The sequence below is a fragment of the Schistocerca cancellata genome, chromosome 4 (assembly GCF_023864275.1).
Source record: "Schistocerca cancellata isolate TAMUIC-IGC-003103 chromosome 4, iqSchCanc2.1, whole genome shotgun sequence".
Taxonomy (NCBI): domain Eukaryota; kingdom Metazoa; phylum Arthropoda; class Insecta; order Orthoptera; family Acrididae; genus Schistocerca; species Schistocerca cancellata.
The window spans coordinates 796268965-796281742 of NC_064629.1; the positions used below are offsets into that span (position 1 = coordinate 796268965).

General features: G+C 38.2%; 1 protein-coding gene across 1 annotated transcript in view; it reads right to left on the bottom strand.

The window, feature by feature from the left end:
* Nucleotides 1-12778, bottom strand: part of LOC126183632 (trimethyllysine dioxygenase, mitochondrial) — a 531746-nt gene that overhangs the window by 309797 nt on the left and 209171 nt on the right. The window contains exon 5 of the mRNA XM_049925754.1: nt 5380-5600. Within this exon, the coding sequence (XP_049781711.1) occupies nt 5380-5600 (221 nt within the window). The remainder of the gene's footprint in view (nt 1-5379; nt 5601-12778) is intronic.

Here is a 12778-nt window from a genome sequence, read left to right on the forward strand (position 1 = left end):
GTATGGACACATTCTACGTTAGTGTAGGCTGCACAAGATTTTCCAACACCTCAGTAGACAAAGAGGTTACAGTCATTTTTAAAGCTAACAAACTGGTGTAGGAATTTCATCCCAAAATTTGCAGAAACAGCAAGACCTTTCACTCATTTTTTTTTCGAAAAAGGTGTAAAATTCCAGTCTACATCAATGCAAGAGGACGCATTCGAAAGATGAAGTATTTTTGGCAACTGGTCCTGTGCTGGTTTTTCCAAATTATGAGAAAAAGTTCATACAGTCTTCTAACACTAATAATCATGCTCTTGACTGCGAGTTAAGTCAAGAAGTAAATGGGGGCCCAACATCGACTTGCCTACATGGAGAAGGAAATTCTGAGTCTTATTTATGGCGTGGCATACTTCCAATGTAATTTGTATGGTAAGAAATTTAAAGCTATAACAGACCGCATGGCATTAAAATGGTGATTGTGATTGAAGATCCCATTTAGTAGACTAACGCGTTGGACAATGAAGCTAAGTGAATTCTATTTTGAAGTAATTCTTGAACAGGTTCAAATGGCTCTGAGCACTATGGGACTTAACATCTGAGGTCATCAGTCCCCTAGAACTTAGAACTCCTTAAACCTAACTAACCTAAGGACATCACACACATCCATACCCGAAGCAGGATTCGAACCTGCAACCGTAGCGGTAGCGCGGTTCCAGACTGTAGCGCCTAGAACCGCTCGGCCACTCTGGCCGGCTCTTGAACAGGGAAAGAATCACAGGGATGCAGATAGCCTCAGTGGCAAACTAGGTGCATTATGGAGAATAGGTCACACCATAGCAAATTATCTGAAGTGTAGGTTCATTTCATTGTGCATGAAGGTGTGTTATGCAATAAAACAAAGTTCAGACTATGTGCTGTAGTTCCTACTATGATTCATGAGGAAGTATTAAAAGAAGCACATATTACAAGTTATCAGGGTACGAGGGGTCTTAGAAACACAGAGTCCCAGAGCAGAGTGTAGCTGAATAGTACTGGTGATGTTCACAGGAATAGGATGTGGAGCAGTATGTGAAGAATTCGCATACATTGTTACTATATGTTGTCAACATTTTACAAATCACAGATGTATTACCATACTGAGCAGTATTTGGCTGGAAAATGTAATCACCACTCGAGTTTATTAAATTCAATATCAGAATGAACGCCAGTGCAAAGTTTTACAAGAACATTACAGAAGGGCGCAGGTACAGCAAGTCAATTCAATGGCCCTCAAACATCAGGAACATATGGCGCAGCAGAATGCAAAGATACCTGTGTGCTGAGTAGGACAGTAGGTGATACACCCCAAAATGGAAGACAAAGAAATTCTTCATGTGGTGTCAGCTTCCATATCGAGAAATTGCAGTTACCTTCCTGTGAATTTAAAGCAACAATTGCCTACCTGTACGACAGTCATTTGTGTCTGTCCCTTTCAGCGTGCATCGGACTCTTTGCCACGAGTGACGCCACTAGTCCCACAGGAGGAGGGCAGGAAGTGGTAAGAAGGAGGCAGCATAGAAGGTAGAACAAGAGGCACCTGCACTAGAAGCTCCTTACCAGACCCACTAAGACGGAGGGTTAAGCCAACATAAAAAGGACAGTATGTTCCGAATTTTAGATGTTTCGTTTTGTGTGTTTCTTTTACGATGTTGAGCGCCCATAAACCTCAACACACACACACATTTTACGAAGGGTATTGTGTAGCTGCATTTTTTGCTTATGTGTATATGTATTTTTCGTCAGAGACTACCAACTCTTGAAGCATCGGGATATGTGGAGTGTATGGCATCCAAATGATTAAGTTCTTGTGTATTTTTTGCTTGAAATATTATTTGTCTTGTTAGTGTAGCGGTTTTGGAGGCTTTTTCTGTTTTGATGGGAGATGATATGTGCTTATTTTGTCGTGTACTGGAGAGTAGTTGCGAGTATTTTCAGATGGTACATACAGAAAGAACATGAGGGAGGAAGTAACGCACAGTCTACATGTAGTATAGTCATTGAGGAGATTGTGGCACTTGAATTGTATGATGTGCAGTGATCTCGGTACATGTTCATCTTAGGGTAAAGCTAGAAAGAAAGCAGTACGTGATCATTAAGTTATAAGCAGACAAGCTGCAGCAAAGGCAGAGAAAGTGCTAGTAAATTACTGGATGCACATCCAGGGTGATCGAAAATGTACCAGATACGTGTGACATGAAGTATTTATTGGAGGATAGGTGTGGAGGGATGGACCTTGCCGTTGGTGGGGAGGCTTGCGTGCCTCAGCGATACAGATAGCCGTACCGTAGGTCCAACTACAACGGAGGGGTATCTGTTGAGAGGCCAGACAAACGTGTGGTTCCTGAAGAGGGGCAGCAAACATTTCAGTAGTTTCAGGGGCAACAGTCTGGATGACTGACTGATCTGGCCTTGTAACATTAACCAAAACGGCCTTTTTGTGCTGTTACTGTGAACGGCTGACAGCAAGGGGAAACTACAGCCGTAATTTTTCCCGAGGGCATGCAGCTCTTCTGTATGGTTAAATGATAATTGCGTCCTCTTGGGTAAAATATTCCGGAGGTAAAATAGGCCCCCATTCGGATCTCCGGGCGGGGACTACTCAGGAGGACGTTGTTATCAGGAGGAAGAAAACTGGCGTCCTACGGATCGGAGTGTGGAATGTCAGAGCCCTTAATCGGGCAGATAGGTTAGAAAATTCAAAAAGGGAAGTGCATAGGTTAAAGTTAGATATAGTGAGAATTAGGGAAGTTTGGTGGCAGGAGGAACAAGACTTCTGGTCAGGGTTATAAATACAAAATCAAATAGGGTAATGCAGGAGTAGGTTTAATAATGAATAAAAAAGTAGGAATGCAGGTAAGCTACTTCAAACAGCATAATGAACGCATTATTGTAGCCAGATACGAAGTCCACGCCTATCACAGCAGTACAAGTTTATATGTCAAGTAGCTCTGCAGATGAAGAGATTGATGAAATGTATGATGAGATAAAAGAAATTATTCAGACAGTGAAGAGAGACGAAAATTTAATATCGTGGGTGACTGAAATTCGGTGGTAGAAAAAGGAAGAGAAGGAAACGTAGTAGGTGAATATGGAATGGGGGTAAGGAATGAAAGATGAAGCCACCTGGTAGAATTTTGCACAGAGCATAACTTAATCATAGCTAACACTTGGTTCAAGAATAATGAAAGAAGATTGTATATACGGAAGAAGCCTGGAGATACTGGAAGGCATCAGATAGATTATATAATGGTAAGACAGAGATTTAGGAACCAGCTTATAAATTGTAAGGCATTTCCAGGGGCACATGTGGGCTCTGATCACAATCTATTGGTTATGAACTGTAGATTAAAACTGAAGAAACTGCAAAAAGGTGGGAATTTGAGGAGGTGGGACCTGGATAAACTAAAAGAACCAGAGGTTGTAGAGAGCTTCAGGGAGAGCATTAGGGAACGATTGACAAGAATGGGGGAAAGAAATACAGTACAAGAAAAATGGGTAGCTTTGAGGGATGAAGTAGTGAAGGTAGCAGAGGATCAAGTAGGTAGAAAGACGAAGGCTAATAGAAATCGTTGGGTAACAGAAGAGATATTGAATTTAATTTATGAAAGGAGAAAATATAAAAATTCAGTAAATGAAGCAGGCAAAAAGGAATACAAAAGTTTCAAAAATGAGATCGACAGGAAGTGCAAAATGGCTAAGCAGGGATGGCTAGAAGGCAAATGTAAGGATGTAGAGGCGCATATCACTAGGGGTAAGATAGATAATGCCTATAGGAAAATTGAAGAGACCTTTGAAGAAAAGAGAACCACTTGCATGAATATCAAGAGCTCAGATGGGAACCCAGTTCTAAACAAAGAAGGGAAAGCAGAAAGGTGGAAGGAGTATATAGAGGGTCTATACAAGGGTGATGTTCTTGAGGACAATGTTATAGAAATGGAAGAGGATGTAGATGTAGATGAAGATGAAATGGGAGATATGGTACTGCGTGAAGAGTTTGACAGAGCACTGAAAGACCTAAGTCGAAACAAGGCTCCGAGAATAGACAACATGCCATTAGAAGTACTGATAGCCGTGGGAGAGCCTGCCCTGACAAAACTCTACCATCTGGTGAGCAAGATGTATGAGACAGGCGAAATACCTTCAGACTTCAAGAATAATATGATAATTCCAATCCCAAAGAAAGCAGGTGTTGGCAGATGTGAAAATAACCGAACCATCAGTTTAATAAGCCACGTCTACAAAATACTGACTCGAATTCTTTACAGAAAAATGGAAAAGCTCGTAAAAGTCGATCTCAGGGAAGATCAGTTTGATTTCCGTAGAAATGTTGGAACACGTGAGGCGATACTGATCCTACGACTTATCTTAGAAAATAGATTAAGGAAAGGCAAACCTACGTTTATAGCATTTGTAGACTTAGAGAAAGCTTTTGACAATGTTGACTGGAATACTCTCTTTCAAATTCTGAAGGTGGCAGGGTTAAAATACAGGGAGTGAAAGGCTATTTCAAATTTGTACAGAACCCAGACAGCAGTTATAAGAGTTGAGGGGCATGAAAGGTAAGCAGTGGTTGGGAAGGGAGCGAGACAGGGTTGTAGACTCTCCCCGATGTTATTCTATCTGTATATTGAGCAAGTAGTAAAGTAAACAAAAGAAAAATTCGGAGTAGGAATTAAAATCCATGGAGAAAAAATAAATCTTTGAGGTTCGCCGATGACATTGTAATTCTGTCAGAGACAGCACAGGACCTGGAAGAGCAGCTGAACAGAAGGACAGTGTCTTGAAAGAAGGGAATACGTTGAACATCAACAAAAGCAAAACGAGGATAATGGAATGTAGTCGAATTATATCAGGCAATGCAGAGAGAATTAGATTAGGAAATGAGACGCTTATAGTAGTAAACAAGTTTTGCTATTTAGGGAGCAAAATAACTAATGATGGTCAAAGTAGAGAGGATATAAAATGTAGACTGACAATGGCAAGGAAAGCGTTCTGAAGGAGAGAAATTTGTTAACATCGAGTATAGATTTAAGTGTCAGGAAGTCATTTCAGAAAGTATTTGTATGGAGTGTAGCCATGTATGGAAGTGAAATGTGGACAATTTGGAACCCACTAGCAACAGACAGCGGCAGACTGTTGAACATGTTTCTAAAATTTTAAACTAGCTGTATCTTTGTCTAATAGAAGTTAATTAAAGAATAAATACAGCATATTTATTTAGTTGTATCTTGTTCTGTCCCCTAATCACCAGACATACACTATTTGAGTATTTCATGAAAGTAAAAATATTAAGTTGAATGTACTACTTTAACAGAAAACAAATAGCCTGACGTTAGTCACATTGTTACTACTTACATTTTTTACAAATCCAACACCAAATCTTGCAAGAGACTGAAGAACCTTTTTCACATAATTTTCGTCTTCTAAGTAAGCTGTTGCATCAACTGCATCATCTAAAAGATTCACTGTATTATTCCACAAAACTGGCTTCTGATCTTTTAGTTTCTGATAGTGGGTGTTGTAATTATTTTTGTAGAGCCATTCAAGGGAGAATTTAGAAATATGTTTATCTGCCCCTAAAATGAGAAGGAAAAATGAAATAAAATATTGTAATTGAAAATATGTCATATTATTAATTAATTATTCAACAAAAGCTGCTTTGTGGCAGTATTTTATTTCACTGGACTAGTTTCAGGAATTGCCCATCATCAGTGGTGCCTCTATTAGACAAAATACACATATTTGTTACAATGGGTTAATACTTACAGTGTAACGCGTATTGTAGTGTTTTGTGTATGTGTGATTTTTCAATTCATTGTAATCCAAACTGTCTTATATATGATGTTCTCTAGGATATCCCAATGATGATATTTCAGAATGTTTGTGTAATATAGTGATTACATGATTTATATAACATATACATAATTAGCATAAGAAATTGTTTACGAAATATATGCAGTTGTCATTGGCAATAGCTAAACATGCAAATATTACATTTGGTATTCATCATACCATATGCTACAACATTACTTCTAGTTTGTAACATCTCTGTTAGCAGAAAACACACACACACACACACACACACACACACACACACACACACACACACACACTCTCTCTCTCTCTCTCTCTCTCTCTCTCTCTCTCTAGTAAGCTGCAACATGTGACAGGCATTGCCGTGTCTCTGGCTGTGAGGTTTTGTTCAAGTTTACAAATATACTAAATGAAGACAGGCTCATGCCAGTTAGGTGTGTGTTTGCTGTAATTTATCCCTGTTAAGATAATTCTGTATTTTATTTTATTTTCATTTGTGTGTAGTTTCTGGTATAAATTTTGTTGACTGTGGTGGGGTTGTATTTCTTTGTGTCTTTAATTCAGATGTTATTTTTTGTTTAGTCAGTGGATAACTTATTAGTATCCCTAGACAAGCTCCAAAATATGCTTCTTTGTGTGCTTTTGGATGATGAGCTATTATGTATTATACATCCTGTGGTTGTCATTTTCAGTAGATTTTGAATTTGTTCAATGTTCCATTTCTTGCGATTTCAAGATCAAGGAAATTTATTTTATTATATTGTTCACAGTTGATTGTTAACATGATATTTTTATGTAGGGTATTCCATTGTGTGTGGAACATATCTATTTCATTTTGTGTTCCTTTAAATAACATTAATGTATCATCTGCAGTAGTACTGAATTTTATTAGTCCATTCTGGAATTTTTTTTAACTTCTTAGTATGGAGAAGAAAACTATTAGCATGTCCACCAGCAAGGCGATGTCCCATTGCTAAATTGTGTTCTTGTATATACAGCTGGTCATTGAACTTAAAATAGTTGTGCGACAGTGTCAATTTCAGTAAAATAATAAATTCTTCTATTTCAACTGCACACATTTTACCACATGTGTGTAAAGCACATTCAATCATTTCAATAGTTTCACTAACAGGTATGTTAGCATACATGTTGGATATATCTAAGGAAATAAGTATTGCATTCTCTACAATGTGAACATCTTTAATTTGTTGTATGCAGCTGCTTGAATTCTTTACCACACATTGATTAACATACACATACACTGCTTGTCAGTTGCTAAGGAACAGTGAAATTATTGGACAGGAATAATCACAGGCAATGTTTGATAATAGGAAATATAATACTTACATAGTAGATGTGGAGTGGTATATTTATAACGAAAAATGGTACCAATTTTACTACATGGGAAAGCAGGATGACAGACATACATAACGTTCATGTTTGACACAGGTCGGACTCTCAATAAAAAGGTCAATTGAACTCTCAGTAAGGAATATGGCCTCCTTGGGAACTAATGTGCATTTTGCGCTTGTGATTCATACTGTCTACCAAACTGTTGAGCAGTCCTTGGGTGATATTGTCTCACGCCTCTCTCAAGGCAGTTTTCAGTTATTGTGCAATTTGGGGAGGGGTGTTCATTGGGAAACATATCTGCCAAGAGCATCCCAGGCATGCTCGAGAGGGTTTAGGTCCACGGAGTATGCAGGCCATTCCATATGTTCAATATTTTCACTTTCCAGCATGTCAGATACCTCAGCAGTACTGTCTGGGTGGGCACTGTCAACCATAAATGGAAAGTCGGAACCTACCTTACCCCAAAACAGATGAGTATGATCCAGAATAATCTCCCTGCAATACTGCTGTGCTGTTATGGTACCTCACACAAAGATATGCAGTAGTGTTCGGCCATTGTGCATAATGCCTGACCACCCCATAGTGCTCAGCCCATACTGATGTTGTTCATGACCATCCTATAGTGTATAACATGTTCCACTCTCTCTCCACACTAACTGGTCGCCAGAATAACTTGCTACAGTGAAACAGGATTTGTCAGAGGACATCACTCTGCACCACTGTTGCTGACCCCAATCAACATGCTCCCTACACCAACAAACACCTTTGAGTGATAGTGTGGTTGAGGTAGGATGTATTTAACATGTTTCCAAGAATACAAGGCAGCCTGATTTAATTGTCAGGAAATGGTACTGGCATAGACACATGTAGTGATAGCAGTTGCAAGGTCAGCAGTGATCTGCCTAGTAAGAGATCTCTGTTCCTTTTCACCACTAGGGCTATGTATCAATCCTCTTACAGGATGGCAGTCCATCTATGACCACTGGCAGGCTTTCAGATAAAATTTCCACATTCAGCAGCCTTTTTTAATCATGAGAGGACACTTGTGGACACAACCATTACTGTAGGAACAATAGTGACACTTGGATCAACTTCAAGCCGTCCAGCTGCTAGTCCATGATTGTAAGCACTCAAATGATGTCTTTTAGAGATGTTGCCATACCACAAGCAATGTTGCACTAATCAGTTTCATAACAAAAAAATGGCTCTGAGCACTATGGGACTCAACATCTTAGGTCATAAGTCCCCTAGAACTTAGAACTACTTAAACCTAACTAACCTAAGGACAGCACACACACCCATGCCCGAGGCAGGATTCGAACCTGCGACCGTAGCAGTCCCGCGGTTCCGGACTGCAGCGCCAGAACCGCTAGACCACCGCGGCCGGCAGTTTCATAACAACCTTCATCAAATGCAGTACTGCACGAACTGTCAAATGCACACAGAGCATTCATGACCAGGCTTTGCTGGAGTAAACACGTCCTGCCCTCTGTATTTTCTTTTACTGTCATTGGATGGGTGTTCCATAGCAAATGTAAGTTGGCCTGTAGCAACTGGCAGTTTTACCTTTCCAACTGTTAGTTGTTCTTTAGCAATTGTCAAGCAATCTAATCTTAAGTCAGAATAAAATTTAACTTTTTCTAAGTTGGTATGCTGGACTGCTTATACAAATAACTGTTGGTTGGCATCATAATTTGGGTGCAGATGGGTTTTTCAAGGAGCAGTATGCTTTTTCTCTTTTATCAACCAAAAATTGAGCTTTATTTGCGGTTTTTTTAAATTAGGGCTTAGAATCGTTTGTTTGGGTCCTTTTCTACATCATTGATATTGTTTTTGCTGAAAAATTCTAAGGTTTTATTTATATAGTCTGACCAAAACATAATCTCTACTGTATTTCTCTTGCCTGCTTTGAAAACTATAGCATTGTATGTTTCTATTTATTCACAAACTGCACATATATTTTTGTTTTCTTTTTTGGTGGAATTTATTATTTTTACTTTTATAATTGTGTTTGCTAATCACTTTGGGTATCTCTTCAGTAATGTAGTTTTGATCTGCAACTCAAAGCTTAGCAGTATCAATTGCTATTTTAACATATGGAATAATGTTTGCTGTATTAGACTGAGCTGATCTATGTGATAAATTATGTGCTAGGCCTTTTTGTAATAAATATGTTTCATTATTATTAAATTCTGTTTCTGTCAAATTTTTTGGTCTATTGGAAACTTTAAATTTTTTGTCACATTCTACTTCTGCTATATTTTAATTATAATTATGGATTAATGCCTAATGCTTTTTTCTAATGCATAAGTTTAATTTTTATTTTCATTTTTTTCATATTTGTTAATCAATTTCTTAATTATGTCAAATACAGAAATCTGTAGTAGCTTCACTATTGCCTGATGTACTTATTGTAGTTCTGTTTATAATAAGTTGCTGTTTTGGATCTCTTCTTTTATCGACATCACTTCACTTTTTTTGTTTTATACACATGGCTACCTTTGTCTTTTTTTATATTCACATGTGCATATTTCAGTAACTTGATTGGACAGACATTTTTCATTGAAACATACACCTTCAATGTTTCTTGTTAACTTTGATTGTGTCTTCTGGTATGAGAAAACTGCACCACTTATCCTGTCTGGGAGTAAAAAGAATGTCTTACAAGTTTTGTGCTCTGTGGTTTGTTGTTATTGTAAATATGTGATGTTATTTATTAATTGTTTGACAATTAAACAAAGAGCCGAGTGGATTGTTTCTGACTGAAACAAAGTCTCATATCTGTACCATTCCTGTTACTGCAGTTGGGAGATGGGATGAACAAATGATAGCCTTCACCTGTGTGGGAGAGGGAAGGACAAATTAGCTGAGCATCTTGCAGAAAGTGAACGGGGGCACACAGGATAAAGTCCATGTGACTACTAGAGTCAGAGATGCACATTTTTTGATGGTTACAAACAGACAGCATTGGGAAAAAATTAGAGCAGAAGAAGACCACAATATATGTATTAGTTTCCAGAAAAATAAAATTAATTTGTTTTGCCAGAATAATAGGGAGTTGAAAAACAAGACAGATAAGCTTCTGGTATGCTTAAAGATAAGGAAAATTCTGAAGTGGTAAGTGTCCTGTGCTTCTCTGAACACCATGTAATGGGGCAGTTATATACAAAAGATTATAGAATAGCATCATTTTTGTGAAGAGTTAACAAGGAAAAAATGAGGAGCTGCAGCAAATGTAAAAGCTGGACACAAAGTCAAAAATATTGAAACAAATAGTTTTTGTATAGATCGGAACATACAAGCATGAACTTATACGCTGTTACTGCAGAATACTTCTCTGGTTTTTGCAACAGTCTACAGATCCCCTCTATGAAACTTTCAGATATTCATGAGAAATCTAGATTCACTGTTGATCTACTTTCCAGGCAAGAAGAAACAGTGGTTTGTGGAGATTTCAATACAGTTTCTTATGAGAGACAGATAGGGAGAAAGAGCATCATTATTTTACTGTTTCAATCTAATTTCAGTTGTCAGTTATCCATGTCATGTGCAGCAAGATAGTAGGAAACTGATTGATAACATCTATATTGACAGTGCTCAGGCCGAAAGAACTAATGTGTACCCAGTTGTTAATGGACTGTCTGATCATGATAAACAAGCACTGGAAGTAAATGATATAGTACTTACAGCCCTGAGGCAGGTTCCTACAAAGCAGTGAGGCTTGTTAATGAGAACAGGAGTCCTTGGTTTAAGAGTAAGTTAAAGGAGGTGGTATGGGATGAGGTGTATATAGAAAGAGATGCTAATATCAAATTCAATTTATTCCTTAGCAAATTTGTATCAACATTTGAAAGTTGCTTTCCTAAAAAGTTATCCAGAGAATCCATTAGAAAATAGATAATCCATGGATAACTAAGGAAAGGAATTAATGGATAGTAGCACTGCTGATAGAGAAACTTCAGATATGTTTATGCAGGTGGGACTGTTAACCCATCAAGGGCAGTGCTTCACATTGTTTGTGTGTGGTCATCTCCATATGGGCCACATTCAGTTACATGGGCATCTCGAGTAACAGCACACTGCAAATAAAAGTGTCTACAGCTGAGCTCATGGCCACTTGTGGTCAACACCTTCTAACAAGATGTTCACTTCCAGTACTCACTGGATGGATTCTTCTACCACAACTGTTGTGCTGCATGGGCTTGCAATTCTTAGTGACTGTGTTGCTGAAAAACTGTGGCTTCAGTTTACTTTCTGAGTGAGGAGTGAACATTACAAACTAGTATCTAGCCGCTGCTGTATGTACTGTGCCTTGCAAAACAATAATTTCATATTGTATGGGATCTCAAACTGTTTACCTTGGTTGGTATTAGCACAAACCACATATCAGATCATGTACCTCACTGAGTGTTTCTAGTGCATGACTGATATCAGTATTTCGCAATCTACAGAACATAAATGTACTAACTTACTAAACTATGTGCCCAGCTCCACTCCTCAGCCAGATGAGTACACTGGAGATTCATTCAGGGTGAGAGGTATTTCCATCACAGTCTGTTCATCCAGCTTTGGTTTTCTACTGTTCCCCTGAATCAATTAGATGAATGCCAGAAGAGTGGTTTTTTCTACTGTTTCCCTAAATCAATTAGATGAATGCCAGAAGAGTGGTTCCTTTGAAAAGTAAATGTCTGATGTCCTCCCCAACTTTTATAAAATTCAAGTTGGTGCTTCATTCTTAATGACCTTTTTCTTCATGCAATATTAAGTCCTAATCTAAATTTTCTTTTATTTTTCAACTTTAATCAAATGTTCAAATGTGTGTGAAATCTTATGGGATTTAACTGCTAAAGTCATCAGTCCCTAAGCTTACACACTACTTAACGTAAATTAGCCTAAGGACAAACACACATGCCCGGGGGAGGACTCGAACCTCCGCCGGGACCAGCCGCGCAGTCCACGACTGCAGCTCCTTAAACCACAACTTTAATCATTTTTAACAAACTCATATCTGATTTTTGTGATTTTCAGGTGCATTCTTGAAATGATAAACAATATGATTCTTTTGATTGTTCTCCTTTTACTCTGTGCCAGTCTATGTGGACAGTACAAAAGTATTTAACAAATCAATATCTTGACAACTATGGGCCCATCCATTTTCTGACTACTTTACTTTCAGCCTTATGAAGGCTTCAGATGGTGATACTCTTTTGCTCTTACCACATGTGTAAGTACCACTGGTCTTTATTTTACCTTTTATGCTGTTCTTCATCTGGTTAAGTCTCATGTCATTCAGTGAGTTATGTGAAATGTTACACAACTCTGATTACATCTGAGAAAAGTTATCAATTCTATGAAAAATATTCCATGCTTCCTACATGAACCACCATAGAAACTGGTATAGGCATGGTTATTCAAGTACAGAGATATGTAAACAAACAGAATAAGACACTATGAACAGCTATGCCTGTATAAGATGACAAGTGTCTGGCACAGTTGTTAGATCGGTTAATGCTGCTACAACGGCATGTTATCAAGATTTAAGTGAGTGTGAACATGGTGTTATAGTCGGCACATGAGCGATAAGGTA